We start from the raw sequence: 21,921 nt of genomic DNA, 5'->3' as shown, positions 1-21,921 counted from the left end.
AACTAGGAGAAGACTTTAATGAAACATTTACTCCTGTGGCAAGACTTAATACAATTCGGACTCTAATTGCATTTGCTGCACAAAAAGGATGGAAGCTTCATTAGTTGGATGTGAAGTCAGTTTTCCTAAATGGAACACTAGAAGAAGAAGTATGGTATGAAGTTCCAAATGAAGAAGAGAAAGTCTATAAGTTGAAGAAAGCTTTATATGGACCAAAGCAAACCCCTAAAGCTTGGTACAATGAGACTAATTCATATTTCAATCAATGTGGCCTAAGTCCAAGTGAAGCCAAATTTTACAGAAAACCTGGAACTGGCTTAGATATATATACTTACAGTGTCTATATATGTGGATGATGTTGTGTTCACAGGGGGAGTAATGATGAAATGATTGTTGAGTTCAGAAAATATATGATGAGAAAGTTTGGAATGACAGATTTGGGACTTTTGCATCACTTTCTTGGAATTGGAGTGATTCATAGTCCCAGTGGAATTTTTATCCACTAGCAAAAATATGTAGAAACCGTGCTTCACAATTTTGAACTGAAATGATTTAAATCAGTTGCTACACCATTGATCACTAATAAAATTTATGCAAAAATGATGGTTCTGGTCTTGCAGATGAGACTCTTTACTGGAAAATAGTTGGTAGTTTACTCCACTTGACAGCAACTAGGCTAGACATCATGTTTGCTCCTAGTTTGCTATCAAGGTTCATGCATAATCCAACCAAGGTGCATATAGGAACAGATAAAAGGGTTCCAAGGTATATATGTGGAACTATTGACTTCGAATAAAGTTTGAAAAGGAAGAAGCTGCTATACTTGTGAGATTATGTGACAATGACTAGGGAGAAAGTGAGAATGATATAAGAAGTACAGCAGGGTATGCATTTACTTTTGGTTCAGAGATCTTCTGTTACAACCCGTCTATAAGTTACTATATTTTATTTTCTGGAAATTGTGAAATGTCCAAAATAATCCTAGAGGAGAAAGTGTTGACTTTTGTTGACAATTGAACTCGTGACACGTATGTCTTAGCACATGTTCGTAGTTCTCATTGATATGAGCGCAAGTGGAGAGGAAATTAGAGCAAGAACGAAGATTTTACAAAACACAAATGTTAAGGGTATTCTTGTAATTCTAAATTTAAAGAGTAAAACTAATAATATTATAAATGTTAACTAAAGTAAAGCAAAGGGGGGAGAAAAAGGGGAGGCTTCTAGAAGGGGGAGGAAGAGAAGATAAAAAAAGGGGGGAGATGTTAAATTAGTAATTCCAAGTACTTTGACTAGAATTAGAGTTCATGTCATGCATTTAGTAATGTCTTATATTTGTGAAAATGGAATTGGCCATGTTGAAGGATCCGTGTACTAGTGACTAAGAGCAATGCTTAGGAATCTAGTTAGGGGAAATACGACAGACATTTACGGAGTTTGATTATACTAAACTTCGTGGAATCTTATATTATTATTTATATCATTGGTTGATTACTCTTGTTGGGTGTTACTTGATCGTGTGCATAATTGGATGACTTGGATGGTAATTGAATTATTGCTTTTGTTAGATGTCTATTGGTGTGATTAGGGCTTGCTTTGATATGAGATCGATTTCTTATCAGACTTTGTAATAACGTGAGGTATGTTAGGGAACTACGAATGGCTTGATCCCTTCTTAAGGTATGTAGGCAATCTAACACTAAGGTTAGATGCAGCCATGAAATAAAAGAAAATGATTGCATGGTTGAATCATTGATTGTGTTTTGGTTGTTTTGGAGGTAAGACATGATGGATAAACAGGGATGTGATGACGTCACGTGTCGATCTTAGACGTATATCGGGATCGGGGTGTGACATCTTCTCTTGGGCATCAGTGAAGCAACAAAATGTTGCACTATCAACAGCTAAGGCAGTACGTATGAGTGCTGCAAAAGCAACATCAAATGCCATTTGGTTGAGGTATGTGTTGAAGTATTTTGGAGAAATGCAAGTGGATGCCACACCACTTTTGTGTGACAGCACCTCTGCAATAACTTAAGAATTCAATCTTTCACATTAAGACCCAACATATCAAAAGAAAGTTCCATTTCACCAGAGAAGCCTTGCAAGAGAACATCAATGAACTTCTAAACTGCAAGTCTGAGGATCAGATGACTAACATTTTCACCAAGGCATACCTCAATTAAGATTTGTGTATCTAAGAGGGCTACTTGGAGTCAAGACCATAATTCATTTAGAGGGGAGTGTTGGAACTAAATGATCCCTACCCTTGATCTTGGATTAATTAACAAGGAAGTCCAAAGGGTCCAAGGGCTAGTTTTCAATTTGAATGTAAAATAGAATTAGGTGATGGGTTTTGTCTTATGGCCACATGCAAGGCTTTGATTAGAATGTGTTGTAAGGCTTGGATTGAAATTAACAGCTGTTACTGTTTGTGCAGCTTGTTGATAAGCTTGTACTACACGAATGGTGGAATCCAATGTGATCGATATCATCACTGCAATAGTAGCAAAGTTTTGCACTGTACTTTCTCTTAAAAAATTTTGTGCAGGGAGACTTTAAATGCGGTCTCTAACTACCAATATTCTTTGACTAAAACCTTAATGGTTTTCAGTTTTTGATCGAAGATAAATTATACTCTCCATTCTCCTATATATTGTGTGTGTGTGTGTGTGAACATGGGTACGTTCATCAAAACTGCGAAATAGAATGTACCCATGTAAGTTTAAAAAATATATTAGAAAAAAATTGAATGGATTTTATATTAAAAAAAGGGGTACATTTTGTATAAAAAAAAAAGGGCACATTTTACATATAGGAAATTGATATATTTAAGAACAGGTAGATTTAAGATTGGAAAAAAAAAAATGAAAAAAAAAAAAAAAATATATATATATATATATATATATATATAAATGGGTACATTTAAGATTAAAAAAAAATTTAAAAATATATAAGTTTAAAAAATAGATTAGAAAAATTGAATGGATTTTATATAAAAAAAAATGGGTACATTTTACATTAAAAAAAGAGCACATTTTACATATAGCAAATTGGTATATTTAAGATACATTTAAGATTAGAAAAAATTGAAAAATTATATGAATGGGTACATTTAATAAAAAATCAAGAGCATGGATAATTCCATGTTTTAATTAGTTGTCTGCCTGCATAGATATTGCCTATACACGTTTTAGAGAATTATTGGCTGGCAGACAAACTAGAACATGGATTGAGAGAGGGCAGAGTGCCCACTACCAATACAACTGGGCGTTGTTCTTTAACTAATCACCTGTAATTAATCAATGCTGAAATAAATCAACCTCTTATATGGTTCAAGACAAGCAAAATACGACAATATACCCAAACACCTATTTGCTGCAATGCTGCAAGCACTGACCTTTACTTAAAAGCACTTTCAGCTAACCAATGCAGAGGCTTCACAGATGCCTGGCATCTTCCGAAGCTGTAATCTTTACATGCTAAGCAAGCAAGTTTTTGGCTCTATTAACTCAAGATATCTATACGGATCAAGACCTTCAACTTTAGGAATAGGTTTAATTGTTTAATGTTAACGCTAAGGAAGAGAAATCTTTTCCGGAAAGACGGGGATGTAAAGTTATGAAAGGTAGTTTGCTCGCTCGACCAAAAAAATAACGATTGAAACAACCAAGAACAACAAAAACCTTTCAAGCAGACAAAAGCTTTTGAAACCCAGATGATTCCATCAAATACAATCCTTCAAGAGCGGGGGATAGCAACCAAGGGAAATCGTTCGCAAGGCTAGCCGGTTAAATGGATAAGTCGTGTAACAAACAATCCTTGTTCATTCGGCGTTGCTGCCTTCGTCTTTCGGCTTTAGGACTAGCTCAGTCTTGTTCAATAAATAGACGGAAATGGATTAAAAATGTGCTTATTCAAACTAGGTAAGTACTTTCGTGCTTCCTGGGAAACTACCTTCTAATAAGCAGACCTGGTGTATTTTAAATGATGTTTCTAATGAACTACTAATCTTGTGACCAAAAAAAAAATAGTACAAAGATTCATTCGAAAATTACTTCCACGCCGAAGTACTGCATATAATTACTAAGCATGGGTCAAATACATTACTCATCTGACTCAGTAAACAACACACAAATCCTCAAATGCAATGGTGAAAAGGGAAGAAAAGAAGAAAGTTACACAAAAACATAAATAAACAAAGCGCTGCATGCCTCCTTCCCTAATTAGCTTTGACTGACTACATTTGGCTAAGTATTGGAAATTACACTAAGGCTTTGCCGGTTCTTCAGGTAAATCATCTTCGTCATGGTAAATGTTCTCTGCCATCTGCCAAATCTGGAGTATGTTATCTTCAGCCACGCTAGAAATAACCCAATCTTCACACGGGTTCCACGAAAAATCAGATATTTTACTGGTGTGACCCCCATGAATAAAAAGTAACTCTGGGGGGCCGTCTTCTGCATCCTCTGGTGTCTGCTCTTCATCAATTCTGTAGAGAACGAAGTTATAACATTTAAGTTAAGATTTGTTTTCATGCAAATATAATATACAGTACACAATGATCAAAAAAAGTTTGTAGGGCACCATAATTATACAGGTGCGGATGCTTATCAAACCTATGTTCGAAGATTCTTTCTTTACTGACAAAAGTAAGCATGAAAAGAGAGATCTCCAAATACATCAATTAAGTCCAAAAATTAAAAGAGATGCACATCAGAGACAAATATACCCTCGTTATCTTCATATGAAAGCTAGTATAGCAACTAAACCTGGGACATAAGATGAATGGGAGGAGTGGCGTAATAGTACTGACCAAGATACACATATAATGTTTTTAAGTTCCAACTCTGAGGATAGTCCACCATACCCCTGGTTTTGCCAGTGTCATTTTATATTTTATTTCCAGAGTTTCTTTGCTGTATCAAAAACCATTTATTGAGGCTTGTGTCGAAAATTTTGCCAAAGCATCTATTGTGAGATCCAATGAAATGTCCAAGTGGAATTTGCATTTATCTATTTGTTACTGTGTACCCAAATATATCTGTCTTCTATGTGAGGTCTCAATTGGCTTCATTAACTCTGGGCTTTTGTTTTCTGCACACTAATACTTAGTTTGGCTACTCTCTTTGGTTCATTCTCACGACCAAGAATAACCAACAAGCTTGGACAAGCTTAGGACGAGCTTTGGATGTATGTGCCTGCTATATACTTCAACGCTCAAAATATAAAGAGGATGATGCGTACGTGTGGTCTGATGCCTAAGACCCCTACATTTTTATGATGCTTTAGGCTCCACTGACTCTTACTTTCCTGATGTATCTATCACAGTTCTCATATCTGGTTTCCCAACTAAACCACTATTCTAGAGCCATAACCTAAATGCTTTCACAAGAACAGGCACTCGAAATATATTGATTTCTGTTAAAATAGAACAAGTTGGAGTGAAGAATGCCACTTCCTATAAAACAAAGATAAAATATGACACACGGTTCTTAAAGGAATACCTGCTAAGATCCCAAACCATGAGCCTCCTACCAAGACAACATGAAGCTAAGATAGTTTCATTCTTTGGATTCCAACCGACTTGGAAAACCTCCTCCCTGAAACACCACAAAAATAAAACTTGATATCAGATCTATAGACTGATTACAGCAAAAGATAACTTTGGACATCCAATTTTATAAGGTCCAGGTAAGGATCCTTACTTATGGCAATCAAAGGTGTGGAGTGCAGTATTGATTTTGCGTAGATCAAACAGCTTAACAGTTTTGTCAGTAGATCCAGTTGCAACAACCCATTCATTGAAGGGATTGAAAGCCAAACAGTTAACCTGAAAAAAATATTACATAAACAAGCTAATTTAAAATGTCCAAAATTTCCAAGGCTACTAATCCGTTCATCACTTACAATATTAGATAAAGAAAACTAAAAGCCTTAAAAATGTTGCAAAATTGTAACAGATATATTACTCTACACAAAGTTCATCAGCTCTAGAGTCTAGAAGTAAAAAAATCACACAGGACTTTGCCTGCTAAGATGACTCACACCTAAAAACATCATAACTATCTCAACAACGATTGCTTGCTTTTGTTTCTATTAGGTATCCGACAACCCTGCAATAAAATAAAATAAAATCCATTGTAACAAATTGACCAAGCTATCTAATATTGCCGAAATGTCACTAATACAAAATTTTCCTTTTCAGTATTACCAAAATGTCAATAATTATACATAAAAGCTGCCACCCTAGCCTTCCTGAATAGCCATCATTGTCTCAGTCCTTTCCAGGTTTCCACAAAAGATCTACAGACTTTCATCAGGCTTTTCAATTACCAAAATACATTATTCATCAACTGGCTAAAAACTCTTTGAATCAGTGATGGAAAAAATTAGCTTAAGGGCACCAATTTACAGCAATCAAAACATATAAATTTGAACGTTTGAACATAATACACAAGAGCTTTTCAATTTTATCAACATACAGTATTCATCAACTGGCTAAAAACACTTTGCTTTGGATAGAAAAAATTAGCTAAAGGCACCAATTTACAGCAATCAAAACATATCAATTTGAATGTTAGAACATTATATAGAAGAGACCTGAATGTACCAAGATTGACATTTAAATCTTAAATGCATAAACATCAAATATCTGTAGCAATGACAGAATGTTCACAATTTCACATCACTCACCTCACTCTGATGAGCAACCACAGATTGGACAGGCTTGGTAACTGATGGAGTCCGGAGATCCCATATGAGAAGGTATTGATCATCACCAACAGAACCAAATAAGTATTCATGCCTCAAATGCCATGCTACATCTTCCACAACACCTTCATGAACCTAATCCAGGAACCATTTCAAACAACATTAAAATTTTAAATAAAAGATGCGGAGAAGCAGCAATCGTATAAAGTGCTATCTTATTGCATCCAAACTCAACATGTTACTGCCATCATGTTTAAAGATAGCCTTACTCTGTTATATGTGCAAATTTAGCCTTTACTTTAAAAATAGCAACAGCTACACAGAATCATCTGTATCAAATTGCACACACAGCTGTAGAGACATACCTTAAATATCTGCATAGCTTCAAGAGTTTTGTTCTTAGCAGTCGCATTAATGTCCCACAGGCATATCTGAGCATCATCCGAACCACTGAGTAAATGACCCTGCTTGAACTTACTCCACGATAAACCGTATCCTTCAGTGCTGTGGCCCCTCAGCCTCAAATCAGGACTGCATGCACCATCCAATGGAGGCTTCGATGGATGTTTGCTATAATCGAACACAAAAACTTCAGCATTAACAGTCTTTGTGGCAATAATAAATGGATTCTGAGGCATATATCGAGCCCGATTAACCTCTCCATCATGATTTATTTGCTGGATTATTTGCACCTGCAAGAAAATTTAAGACCACATATCTGATTCCATTTAGACATGATACTGCAAATACAGCATAAACCAATATACAGTGTTTCAGTTCAGTTATTAGAATGTCATATGGGCTGCAGCTCATAACGTTTTTGGTTCTTGGACTCTAAGGACATTTATCCTCTACCAATGGCCATTGGTACTTTTCTAATTCAAACCAGTGCATCCAGCCTTATGGAACCAACTTGGAACACAATTCAGGAAGCTTGTGTGTTTTCTCGGATAAACTGAATTTCCTTTCTGTTTCGTTCTTCCTCTAATTCTTAATAAACAACTTTAGCCAAAAATAAAATCCTTACAATGACCAAAAACAAAATAAATTGACTGAAAGTTCAATAATTGTTCTTTATTTGTAACATACAGGATAGACATTTAATACCAAAAAAAATAAAAATTCGAAATTTCTTGTATTTCCTAGCAGTTCCTCTGCACCCAAACAGGCCCACATTGCAAAACCCCCAAATTTGAAATCTTTAACAAATCAGTACGAACTATTCATGTTCCTAGCCACAAAATGGTTAAACCTGGACCACAAAATCAAGCGTTACCTTTCCATTGGCGCAACCGAAACCGCCAACCTCTGCTCGATCATCGTCATAATGGCGAGCATCGTTCTCGGCATCCTCCAATGGCAACTGGACCTGAGCAAGCATAAGGTAATTTGGCTCGTTCTCGGAGGTGTGGGTCCCCAAAATCATCTTCTGCACCGAATAGTCCTTCCCCGGAGGCTCTTCTCGGTCGGGAAGCCACTCCACCGTAAGCGACGGCCATTCTAAGGCATGGGTTATGACCAGATCGTACAAAAACGGTGTGTTCTTCTTCCATATCTTGTACTCCTCGTTTATCAGCCGCTCCTCTATCTCTCCCCTCATTTCTTCGTCGTCTTTGCCCATGCTCTTCCTTCCACTTTCTCGGAAATTCTCGGATTTTCTCGAGAAAATTGTTGAATCTGAGGTGTGGGTTCTTGGCGGGAATTTGGTAGAAACAAACCCTAAATGTAGGGTCTGAGGACTCTGAGTGAAAAGGGCAGAGCGTGTTTGGAACTTTGGAGAAGTGAGAGATGTTGGGCTTTTCTGACGGGTCTTTGGTTTGGGAAGGTCCAAGGGATTTACGCGGTTATACCTTTCCCATTATAATTTTTTTCTTTTCAATATGTACTTCTGATTTTCTATTTTAACGTAGAACCATTTAGTATTACAGTCTAGTGATATTTATTTTTACTTATAGAGAAGTTTTATATTCGATTCTCGTAAAAGACAATTTGAATCATATTATTACTAGCACGTTGTAAGGTTACGTTCACTCTCTTTCTTTAGTACAGATAATATCCTTTGTTCATTGGGGAAAAAAAAATCATGGTTGGTAGATTACCACCAAACCCTACTAAGGGTGGTCATGGTTTAGTTTGAAATCGAAATTTATTTTATTTTGGTTCATTTCGGTTTTGGGGTGAGAACCAAAAGGGAACCAAACCATTTTATTTCGGTTTGGTTTGTTTTGGTTTCAAACGGTTTTATTTTAGCTTGCACCTCACTTGTAGGCTTTTAAAAAATTAGCATTTATACAAGTATTCAACATTCAAACAAACTAAAAGGTTCAAAACCTAGTCATTTGCAAGCCAAATGCTTTATGGCGTTAATCAACTCAATTGAAAAAAATTCATGATCACCATCACCATAATGAAATTCAACATGAAACAATGTTCAACATCAAAATGCCTCGTGGCATTAGGTTAGGATAACCAAATTGAAAAGATTAAGTTTACCATACTAAAATTAGAGTTCAAACAAAGTTCAATGTCAAAATGCCTTTTGATATAAGCATTAGTAGAATCTGAAAAAATAAATTGTTCATGCAATTCAATAAAAAAGTTTTGGTGTTTTAAGTCACTACTTTGAATCGTTCAACCATTTGCCTTTCCATTTCATTTTTGACACCAACTCTATGAAGGTTTAAGAGGCCCTTGAGACCCTTGAGCTTGTGAACGGGCTTGAGAAGGCGATACTTTGGAAGACATTCAACCTTGTAAAAGTGAAACCGATGGATGAAAAGCTGTTAAACCTTGTGAACTAGAAGCTTGAGATTACCTTGAAACTTGTGGTTGAGGATTAAGAGTAAGATAACCGATGCTTAAATTCGAATCGATCAACTCTACACAATACAAAAACATAAACAATATAAATTACATTAGTTAACTGCTAAAAAGTAGATATATTCATAAATCATCACTAAAGAATTTTCCCACCACCATTCCCGGCCTACTTTTTAACCAATTTTCCCATGGATATAAGCTTATGTTGCAGGATCAGAATGTTAGGGTAATTTGACAGTTGACCTCATTCGAATGGATATAAGCTTATGCACATACAAATTGCAAAGCAGTTTGCCTACCATTTGATATCTCAAGGCCTTGTTTAGTATTTTTTGTTGATCCAATTTTTGGTTTTCAAAAAATAGGAGTAAATTACTTATTACTTGTCGGTTTTAAAAACTAAAATTCAATAAAAAAAGGATACCAAACAGGCACTAAACACGTTCATGTTCTTCTAGTTTAGCGACCACGGTAAGAAAATACAAATCATTTTTCAGCTTTCTCATTATTACGAATAAGGAATTGAAGCTTCAATTCATCATTCTTCATGATGTTCTCTTGAGAGCAGAATAATTGACTAGCTAACCACCACAGATGACTCCCGGGCTCTCAAATTGTCTTTCCTTTGTTTCTTAACCTCGATACTCGTTGGATGCACAGCCCTTGTCCGGTTGGCCTTCATCATCGGACATCCATGCTTCATCGTCAACCCAAAATGAAGCTTGCTTCAAGGCCAGAGTAGGACTGACACCAAAACATGATTCCGAGGGCACGTCGGGTGAAAATGAGTTTCAGAGACAAAGTGAGACTCGCAAGCAATTTCATAGGGTTAAATCGAAATTAATGAAAAAGATAAAAGGGCGAGTACAATGTGATTGATTACTCAACAAAATTTGAGCTTACAAGGTCAAAACAATGATATCATACAACAAACCAAACCATTTTTTCCGCAAAAGGGGGAGAAATGAGATTTGTGAAGCCCTAGGCGGGATTATCTTCCCAACAACCTTCGGTTGTACAAAGTTCCAAAACAACAATCCATGAAGCAGGGCGTCTCTCTCTGTGGAAAACTTTTATTTTTCTATTGACAATCCTGTTTCCGACGAGGTAGCTAGCTATACGGCAGTAACAGAAGCTGGGAGGGCACACCGCCAACATGAATTTGATCAATCAATGCCCAAGGTGGAATAGGGTTCATAGCCACCCTGACAAAAATTCAAAACGAAAACTCTCAGCGAGTCAGCACTGCTTTCCCGACTTAAATGGTAAAAACTATGTAAACGCTTAACTCCTATTCTCCCTAGAAACTAAGATTTGTAATAGAACCTCAAAGGGAAGTACAGAGCAAGAATCAAATGGTTTTAACACATGAAGCAGAGACGCATGACATTTTTTGCCCTTGCCCACTGACTTCATTATGTTTTTTATATACAGGCCAATCGCCAGACAAATCGATTGAATTTGTTTATGTAACCAGGGAGAATGGACTAATTTTCTGTAAGAATCGTATTAAACAAATTTTATTGATATATGCTACTCACAGAGCAGTCATCATGAACACGCCATATGGTCTCGCCCAGAAGATTTGCTACTGACAAGACAGTTAGCTGGGGAAAATAATTCTGCTCCGACACTGGAATGGTATTTGTTATGATCACCTCTTGAAACAAACCGCTCGACAGCCTCTCGATCGCAGGAGGGCTGCAAAAAGACAAAAGATAAAAGTAAATATTCTAGCGTGCTGTTGCATATACTGACCGCGGCCTATAGCAATATCAACTGTCAACATTAGTTTCATGCAGAAAATACGTATGAACAAATAAAAGGCTCTCCCTAAAACTCATTCCTTCAAATGTCACAAATGCCAATCACCTAGAGATGACATTTAAATATCAAAACTGCGGATTTTTTTATTGGATCCTTTCACCTAATCATAATGCATATTTGAACAGATGTAGATGGCAGAGTGCATTAAACTCCCACTAACATGGGTTCGGAGGAATGCAAGATAAATCCACCTATATTTCCACAGAGGGTGTTCCTGCAATCATCGAGTCTTAGGCAAGTCAAACCATTAATGCTAAAGGCCACTCTGTCCAAATCATGCCAATATGTATCGAATAAGATTGGGAAAAGGGAAAATTGATTGTTGGCTCCAGTGGATGTTTTAAAGATCATAACCCCGACTTAAAACGCTCTTTGTGTCATGCTAAATGAGTGAAAGTGGAGATTCATGCACATATAAATTCCACGTACCTAAAAACCGCATGCGTACTGCATGCATAGACTTCCCTGGCACCCTCTTGATGTAGTAAGGCAGCACCTTTCGTAATAGTCCCTACAACCAAACATCCAAACAATGATACTCTGTTGCAAGAATAACAAATAAGAATATAACTGCAAAGACTAGTTGATACAGAGGAAACTGCTATGAAAACATCAATCAATTCAAAACCAGGACAGTGAATCAATAGTGTTTGTGGCATTTGTAGCTAAGATGGTTAAAAATTGAAAATACAAGTAGTGTGAACAAACTTGTGATTTCGTGAAACTAGACTTTCGTGTAACCGAGAGGGATTTTTGCGTATTCATTTATGCACAATTAAGAGCTCTTACACTAATGGCTGTGGATGTCCAAAATTGTAAAAGAATATCTGGATTTGGAACAGTGCTAATAACCAACTATCCAATGCTGACCCCAGGCACATTTCATACTTAAGGTTTTAGTAAGTGGGGTCGCGACAGGGATAGCTTCCCTTAGAATCTCTCTAAGGTTTGATGATTTCCACACCGTCAGATAACCCCCTGTATAGTCTTAGGCATGAACTTTCAAGTTAAACTGACATAAAGGGCTATCAAAAGGGGAATATCATTAAGTCTCCGTCAAAATGAAAATTTGTTCCAATCCTGATCTACATTTAGATGTCCTTATAGTTACATTTATGAAGATGAACTAGTACAATGCAATGCTTCCTATGGTTAAAAGATACGGGTTCCAATCCACAAAAAAAAAACTACACTATTATTATTTGTTTTGGTTGAAATATATTTCTCATTTCTTTTCATATGAGATGTAATAGTTCTTTTCAGCCACTGTTACCCCCTATTTCTGATTTTACTAAGATGATTTCTATTTCCATAATACTCGCGTCATAGGCAAGATCCTTTTTTAATGATTACGATTTCTCCAGACAATAGCTTTACCATCACGAGCTAGGCTCATCATCAATATCTAAGTGTTCTATATTATGTCATATCATTGTCGGTACTCTATATGATCAATTTTGTAAACAGATTAGAGCATGTACAAACTAACCAGCTGTGTCAATCATGTCATCCACCATAACTGCTACTTTTCCTTTCACATCACCAATCAAATTCATCACCTGCAAAAGAGATATACAGAAATGAATTCCAAGATATGTTTCCATGGGGAACCCAAAAAATAAAACTTATGCATATGTGGATGACTGTCCTTTGATTAAAGTGAGAGAAGAGAGAGAGAAGAGAGAGAAGAAGAAAAGAAAGAAAGGTGGGTCATTGACAAAAATCAAGAGAGGCTTTTAGGAAATCCAGAGTTTTGAAAGAGAAATATGGTAAAAATACGGCATATTCAACAATAATTTTCAGAATGTAAGCACAGGGGGTGAGAAAAGTGGTAATAGCTCGGGTGAATGGAGTTTATTGTCCGGATAAAGATGGCAGAAATGCAATCAAGTCATCATATTCTCAAAGAGAAGTAGCAACACTGGCAATGTCAGGACTCAGAGGTAAACAGAAGTAAGAACAACAATAAGATATCTGAAGTTGTCCCAGAGAATAATATCACAGATAAAATAGGCTGCCATTACGAATGATGAGGTCAAGGAGTATCAACTGAGTAAGGAGGGAGTTTTTAAATGACTTCAAAGAAGCGTACAACAATTGATTCAGACTTCCAAGATTATGTGTTGTTATTTTCAGGAGGTGGAGGTTGTGCATTAATGGATGTTTCAAGTCGGTTAATTTTAGAGTTAAATAATAGTTTTTTCAGATTGTTTTCGAAAATGCAACACCATGAAATTAACTTCGTCCCTCATAGTCTGCACTAGTTTATCTAAGCTTGATATACAATGTGAAAGCATTCCGGTTTCACAATAATTTACCTTTCCAACAATTTCATTTGTTGCTTCAAATATAATGAAAGAACAAGACAATCATAGGAGGCAAATCAGATATTCGTCAAACCCATCTGAATAGATAGTACCTCTGCCACATTGTGCCCATGACGTCTTTTATCAACAATGGCTAAAGGAGCATCAGATAATTTTTTTGCGAATGCACGAGCTCTAGCAACACCCCCAACATCTGGTGAGACCACTACCAAATCATCAGAGCATATAGTCTTGCTGGCGAGGTAATCAAGTATCACAGGCTGTGAAGACATAAAAAAAAAAAGGTTATAAAGAAGGTGAACCACATAGGAGGAGATGTCCAACAATTCGAACTCTGTGATCAACAGTATTTAAAATCTTATACAACCCTCAGGAGTTTGAGAGAAGAACCCAGTACATTCCTAAATAAGCATATATACTTTAAACAGCTAAATCAAGCAAAGTGAATTTTATCAAAATCCTTATAAAATTGTTTCCTTAAAAGATTTCTAGACACAAATATATTTATAGTTCAAGGGAATATCTCTTTCAGCCAGTTTAACAAATAATATGTCAATTTAAATAGATTTTATTTCAGGTAGCCAAGCAACATTCTTGTAAGAGTCCAACACCCCCGGGTCCGTGAATTATGAAACAAAGGGGAGCGAAGTATTACAGGTATTACCTGACCATATACATGATCCACAGCAATATCAAAATATCCCATAGACTGCCCAGAATGAAGATCGCATGCAAGAACACGATCTGCACCTGCTTCTGTAATCAAATTTGCAACAAGTTTGGCTGCAATAGATTCACGCCCTTGAGTCTGTAACAACAAACAATTTAAGATAATAATTAAAACAAACTCAAACTTAAAATTGATTAAATCTTACATATCACCTTCAACTAAAATAACGGCATCGTGGAGTTTACCACAGAACGCATTTGTATATATGTTATCAACTCAGCATTTTAAACTTCTGCTTATTCATAATTCTATAGTGTAGCTCAACCCATTTGTGGAAAAATTCAAGCAAAAATAGTACTTAAACTTACTTTTATGTTGATGACCTGAACTTTCTTAAAACCTAAAACCCCAATTTAAGGAATCTAACTTGCATATTCGGAATAACTCTCCATCAAGATATTTAATTGAATTTTTGTACTACGACAAATGGGAATCAATTATTACCAGTAAGCTATATTTTGATGCTCAAAGTAAAAATTTACCAAAGATAATAAGTTTCAAGAGTCCTTGCTCATAATACGAAGTTACCTTTCTATCAGCCCTGGCATAGCCAAAATATGGAATCACAGCAGTGATATTCTTGGCTGAAGCCCTCCGACAAGCATCAATCATGACCAGAAGCTCCATAAGATTTTCGTTTGCAGGAGGACATGTGGGTTGCACAAGATATACATCACACCCTCTTACACTCTCTTGCAACTGAACATAAATCTCTCCATCAGCAAAGCGTTTGATCTTAATCCTTCCAAGTTCCAGACCCATGCAGCAAGCAATTTCCTTTCAAATAAAAACATTAGGTCAGACCATCGTGCAATTAAATGATTCATAAGTTTACAATACATTATGGCTACGCTTGCTTTGGGGAAATTTTTCCAAGCAGAAGGTTTCTGAATTAGAAAAACTTTCTGGTGTTTGTTTGAATGGTCAACTTCCTGGAACATATGAGCATTTTTTTAGCTTGTGTGTCGGAAATGTTTCCTTAAGAGACAAGGAGAGCAAATAAAAATTTCCTTGGCAAAATTCTCTCGAGAGATTGTGTTTCTCACTCTACCAAAAGTGAAAGATATTTCCAAGAGAATTTTTGTGATTTAAGTTTTTTTTTTTTTTTTTTTTAAATTATTATTTTTTTTTGCTTCAAATTTCTATTTCCTAAACAAGGATGCATCTTTCCAAACATACGAACACCAAAAGATGGGTAATGCAAATGACTATCACCATGAGCTATATATTTTATAGAACAGAAGAAATTCAAATCATTACTTAAACAAGGATAATGGTGCATTTTGACATATATTGTAAGTTGAAGGTACTATGCATTCCTGTAACACAGTAAAAACCAGAAAGTAAACGACAAAATCGATAACCAACAGCATTTTTGCATACAAATCTTGACACACTAGCTAATATACTTTTAAGTAGGGACCGTATCCTCTCTTCGATTTTGTTAATTCTCATTTATGATCTAGAAGATGTTCACAAATCCTTCTTCCCACTAGCTTTGTCATTCTAACTATCAACCATAACAAACTGACAGCCAAACCGATAAAGCAGAAAACTACATACATACAATATACCTCCTTCCAACAATTTACTTATATATGTTCAGGTGAAACCGTCAACAGTCAATTATTAGTACGTAGATAACTAATCAGTTTGTCCGATCCTCTGCATTTCCTTGGGTTTCTTGATCCTCATTTTTCCACAAGTAAATCTGACAGTTTCCAATTGCAAAACACCAGGAAACAATAAAAAAGAACAAGTAAACCCTGATTCCCAACACCTCTACCAAGTCCTCCTACTAACTCTTATGCAGAACCAAAAGGTCCAGAGCTCAAACAATAACACACGAAACTTTTGGTATCTACTTTCCCTAATCTTATCATGATAAAATACAATAAATCTTCATTGAATAACAAAATTATCATTAAAAAATACAAGCATAGACAATCTTCAGTGGTAAACATGTCTAAAGCTAAACCTGAGAAAGCGCGGGGTTCGCAGTGCCCGAAAAGATCCTGAGCCTGGTATCATTCTTGCCAATTTCATTCACCAAATGTGTTTTCGTGGCCGAAAAATTCGATATCATATCTTCACTCCTGAAGAGTGGAACGCACGGCTTTCCATTTGCATACTTGAGAGGACCTTCCACACTACACCTCTGCAACACATTATTCAGAACCAAGAAATTTCGAATCATATTATCGAAATACCGCTCCAATTGAAAATAATTAGCGAGAATATTCGAGAATTAAAGCATTTCTTGAACCAAGAAAATCAGAACATGAAAGCAAAGAAAGGCTACGGCAACTTACGACGGCGTTTGGGACCGGGACTCGAGACCGGGAGAAGTTGGGGATGTAAGCGCGAGTGTGTAAAGAGTTGCGAGAAGCGAGAGGGGACCGGGAGACTGTGTGAAGCAGCGACGCCATTTCCTGGAGTTGGAGGTAGCGATCAGTTCTAGAGAGAAAGAGAGAGAGAGAGAGAGAGTTAGGGTTAGGGTTTTAGAGAGTTGCTCGTCATGGGAAGGAGTGGTAGTAGAGTGGGAGGTTTATTGGTTGTTTCTCAGCAAATGCTGCTGCTGCGAGTGGCGGGATGGGTTCAGGGGAATGTGAGGAAGATACAATACCCATTAAACATTTAGAGTAACTCCGGGCCCCAAAAAAAAAAAAAAAAAAAAAAAAAAAAAGAGAACTTTTTTGAGAAAACATTTCTTTATTTTCTATTTTGTTTTTTAACTTTTCTTTTTGGTTTTTCCAACAAGGGCAAGTTTGTAAATGCATCCAAAATGACTAAAAGTGTTTTTTGGTGAAAGTCTTTTCAATTCCAGAAGTATTTGAAGTGCATTTTGTAAGAAGCACTTTAAGTTTCTTTTTTCAGATTCACTTGTATTTTTAGTAAAGATTAGTTTCAAAAGTATTTTTATCGAAAATGCTCAGTCATTTTAAAAACACTTTCAAACATACCTTTAAAAAAAAACATCATTTTAATTGTTTCACACGTCTATGTTTAATCATGCTCTTTTTATTTATTTATTGAATTCAATGATCAGAAATGTGGGACCATGATTTTCTAGGGCCAAAGTAAAGGTGATCTGAATACCGTCACCTCAAAAGTCTAGTCATGGACTCACCAGCTCCAAGCAGAGCTGGATCAGAAGAAGCAATGGTGCCACCATTGCCCTGTTCCAAGGCATTAGGCAAAGTCCAAGTGACTCCGTTGGTATGACCAAACTTGTTCCGCAAGACACTCGATCTAATCTTGATATGGACTCAATCAGATCCTTCATAAGTCTTAGAGTTCCTACAATCCAGAATTTGGCATGCGCCCCCAATAACCATAGCACCTAAGAAGGTGCAATATCTACTTATAAATATCCTCTAGGATTCTCCTGGCTTAAAATGAGGATTATATCCTAAAAATGTCTCTCTCCATAGTATAAATACACATATCTAAGGTTCGTCTCTGGGAACACAATATACTTTAACACTCTTACCCATTGCTTGAGTCTAAAATACTTACTAACTTGATCGTTTGAAAGCTTCTGGCTGGCACACACACCCCCCTTCCTCCCCCCAGGTCTTAGGCTTGCTCATGATTTTTCTCTGTTTTGTAGGTTATTCGAATTCGTGCCTTCACCATCCTTGGTGGTGCACAGATTTGGTTCCAAAAATTGGTGTTTTCATTGAAAGCGAACTCATATTCCTCTCAACCATATCACCCTACCACTAACATATATGTTGAAGAAAGCTCGGTTAACACCAACGTTAATCCTGTTAGGGGGGACAACCCGCTTTCCGGTGCATTCGTCGTTCCAAGGATGGATAATCTGGTGCCTAACCCCTCAATTACTCCCAGACCGAGTAGTAATCCACATGAAATAACAATTTCACCTGGGATCAAAGAGGGCCTAGTCCATAGACCTCCTCCTTCCATGGACCAGATTTGGGAAACCCTAATAAAGATTAACACCTCTTTTGATGAATTGGAAAATAGCTAAGTAACTGCTTAAGCTGAAAGCCATTCCGATATTGTGGGCATAAAAAAAACGTATGCAAAACCTAGAAAATTCGAGCAGAACAACCTTTCAAACTTAGATCCTTGCTTTCGATTATGGGAATATCAGTATTATAACCCTTGAAGGAGAACTTATAGTGTCGTATGTTGTCCCAACTTCAGAAACATCACTAATCCGACAAGGACCCCTTACGCGACGGACAGGTTGATAATGTGGCATCTGCAAATAGGCTTCAAGCCTCGCAAGACTCTCATCTAGTGAACATGATAAGGGCATTGAGATCAGAGCTCTGCTGCCTGAGATTCGACGAGCCCGAATCATCTAAAAAATAAGAGCATTAACGCCCCATGAACAAGAAAAATCCTAGAGGTCTGGTTGGAAAAGGTAATCATCGTGCCCCTAGTAGGCCAATGGTTTGCATCAAAAGTCTACTCTCGATGGCAATCGAAGCCATGCCTCCACCTGAAAAATTTCCACAACCATGGTTCAAGTCATTTCACGAATATTCTGACTAGACTATCATATTATGACTATCAAAACGCCATGGCATACGATAACAAGGATGCTTGGATGTGTAAGATGTTATTGTCCACCCTAAAAGGACCGACTATGAGATGGTACTTAGAGTTGCCAGCTAGGTCCATTGATTGCTTTGAAAGTCTATCTGAAATCTTCACCAACACTTACTCATTATACCGCGACGTGCGCAAACGTCATGAAGCCATGTTAAGAATGGCTCCCTAGTCTAGAGAAAAAAAACCTTGGAACCTATCTGAAGCGTTTATGTGTGGAGCTGGCAGAGGTTGAAAAGCCAGATGATAGGTTGGCCACCATGGCATTCAAGCAAGGCCTCTATGTCCACTCACCCCTTTCCCAAAAGCTAAATAAAAGGAAGTACGTGTCACGCCCTAACTCTAAGGGATATAGAATCTCACCTTTCCAAATTTGGGGGATGAATCATCACCAATCATTAACTCCTAAATTCCTAATGATTACAAAACTTGCCATCTCACCCTTATTTGGTAAAAATATCAAGCCAATTCCATATAATCACCCTTCTCCAATTCAAACTAAAAATATTTCTAATTACATATGAACATGAAATAATACTAGCTAGTTTTTGAAATAATTTTGTAGCAAAATGAACTTACGTTGAGACTAGTTTACACATCAAAAGTAAATTCTTGTACACATAGCATATAAATAGAAATCCAATAAAACCATTACATAAAAATGACTTCGCACATACACACACATATGTAAATTTTTTTTTTTTTAAAAAATACTGGGTATTACAATCTACCCTCCTTAAAATAAATTTCATCCTCGAAATTTGTAAAACCTTAAACATTGTATAAATAAAGTAAACATATCTCAAAGACATAAAAAAATATATCACAAAAATTATAGTAATGGTTAAAAACATTAAGAAAATATATAGTTATAGTGGTTGCTTGGAGACTACTCTTCCATGTCAAGTGGATTACAGTTCTCCAAATATTATGCCTTCCAACTCTAGCGTATAAACAGAACACCTTTATAGTGAACTTGAGAGGAAAATAAAATTAGTTTTTAATTGAAAATCACTTAATAATGAAATCAGTGTAGAAAACTTGATGGTTATATAAATCAGATCTGCAACTCACCAATCACCTTACTAATTGGATTTCTATATTCTCATCACATGTCATTTATAATTTTATCTCATCACATAGTCCAAAACATGTAGAAATGAGATTTCACTAGCTCATCGCACAATCCGTAGTTGTATAGGAATGAGAATTATTATCAACGTTACCAACTCGTGTAGGAATCAGAATTTCACTTCACAATAGCCTTTTTTTCTTTCTCTGTTTTCTTTGTGAGTAGGAATGAATTACATCCAAATTCGCTTTACCATCAAAATTTACAAAATTTTACTAAAGAAAATATATTCATGCGAACCAACTGCAGTGTTAAACAACAATAAAAAGTTAAATTACTATTTTTACAAAACCATTACACAAGTATATTGAAATAAAGGAACATCATTGAAAAACCCAACATTTTTCTGAAACAAAACTCAAATTCTAAAAGAAATATGCACACATATTTATACCGTTACTTTATGGGCTCTGACTCCTCCTCCTAGTAGCCTGAAATTATAATTAGTTCATTGTCCTAGTAACATACTAATACAAGCCAAGACCCACAATCTAGATAACAAGAAACTACTAGTCAAGTCATTAAACTAATGACTCTAAGTGCACTTCCTCTATATAAGAATCAGAACGGAATTATAAGTCCAAAATCATAAAATATAAAATTTAAGCTAATTTGACAAACATAGTAATCATCACAAGTTCAATCCTAGAATATCTAATCCCTAAGCTCTAATACCATTTATCACGCCCTAACTCGAAGGGATATAGAATCCCACCTCTTCAAATTTGGGGGATGAATCATCACCAATCATTAACTCCTAAATTCCTAATGATTACAAACTTTCCAACTCACCCTTATTTGGTAAAAATATCAAGCCAATCCCATATAATCATTCTTCTCCAATTCAAATTAAAAATATCTCTAATTACATATGAACATGAAATAATACTGCTAGTTTTTGAAATAATTTTGTAGCAAAATGAACTTACGTTGAGACTTATTGTACACATAGTGTATAAATAGAAATCCAATAAAATCATTACATAAAAAAACTTCGCACATACACACGCATGTATAATCATATATATATATATATTTTTTTTTAAATATGGTGGATTACAGTATGACTATGCCACTATGGCAAAATGCTTCGCTATTGCAGACGATTTCACGAAATAGGACGAAGAAACCAGAAGGACAACTGTCGAATCAGACTATGCTAAGAGGACATACATAAGAAGGAACGATAGGGACACACCTCCCTCTTCCCCACCAAAAATTGGCAAAGGAGGTCGTCGAGACAAATAGGCCTTGTCCAAACCAAAGTTGAACACTACCATCAGCAACAACATCTATAACATATTGTTCTGTTTGCACCCAAAGCCGCTCCCAGAGCATCTAGAACGAGTACTGCTCATTCTAGAAAAGCATGTTGAGAGATCATATTGAAGAGTTACTGGATCAAGGGCATTGCTGGAAATTTGTCAAACATAAAGCAAGGAAAGAATGCTCACTCGAGCCCAAAGAAAAAGACAGGTCAGACAAGCATCCCGACAATGAAGATTGACGCCCAGCTAAGAAACCCACTCTTAACGTAAACTGCATATCGAAAGGTGAAGAGATGCAAGGGTGAGCTATAAGAAATCCAATTCCTATAACCGTGAGATGGACCCATCACGGACACCTTCAGATTAAATAAATAAAGGTACCATCTGAACTACACGTGGTTTGATTCTCTCCCTAGGATATGTAGCCTGTCCATCTCGAACTCAATAGCAACGCCACTGTCTGCGAGAAGGTAAGTCTATGGAGAACTCATCACCCAACACCCCACCATAGGCTCATCT

The 21,921-nt window shown here is 36.4% G+C and overlaps 2 protein-coding genes across 2 annotated transcripts; both read right to left on the bottom strand.

The window, feature by feature from the left end:
- Nucleotides 1–4,043: 4,043 nt before the first annotated feature.
- LOC137747390 (histone-binding protein MSI1) lies at nucleotides 4,044–8,554 on the bottom strand. Its single transcript, XM_068487495.2, has 6 exons — nucleotides 7,988–8,554; nucleotides 7,077–7,403; nucleotides 6,694–6,846; nucleotides 5,706–5,830; nucleotides 5,505–5,600; nucleotides 4,044–4,489 (listed from the first exon to the last, which is right to left on the bottom strand). The coding sequence occupies exons 1-6, from the start codon at nucleotides 8,330–8,332 to the stop codon at nucleotides 4,267–4,269; spliced, it is 1,269 nt and encodes a 422-aa protein (XP_068343596.2). The 5' UTR covers nucleotides 8,333–8,554; the 3' UTR covers nucleotides 4,044–4,266.
- A 1,830-nt stretch (nucleotides 8,555–10,384) lies between these two features.
- LOC137747621 (ribose-phosphate pyrophosphokinase 1) lies at nucleotides 10,385–17,063 on the bottom strand. The gene is made up of 9 exons (XM_068487762.2): nucleotides 16,728–17,063; nucleotides 16,394–16,573; nucleotides 14,944–15,192; nucleotides 14,350–14,493; nucleotides 13,778–13,945; nucleotides 12,848–12,917; nucleotides 11,788–11,869; nucleotides 11,073–11,232; nucleotides 10,385–10,736 (listed from the first exon to the last, which is right to left on the bottom strand). Exons 1-9 carry the CDS (start codon nucleotides 16,842–16,844, stop codon nucleotides 10,698–10,700), a joined length of 1,209 nt encoding a protein of 402 aa, XP_068343863.2. The 5' UTR covers nucleotides 16,845–17,063; the 3' UTR covers nucleotides 10,385–10,697.
- Nucleotides 17,064–21,921: the final 4,858 nt, after the last annotated feature.

Source organism: Pyrus communis, chromosome 2, assembly GCF_041283825.1.
Source record: "Pyrus communis isolate YQ-2024b chromosome 2, ASM4128382v1, whole genome shotgun sequence".
Classification (NCBI taxonomy): Eukaryota; Viridiplantae; Streptophyta; class Magnoliopsida; order Rosales; family Rosaceae; genus Pyrus; species Pyrus communis.
This window is presented reverse-complemented; position numbering and strand designations above follow the sequence as displayed.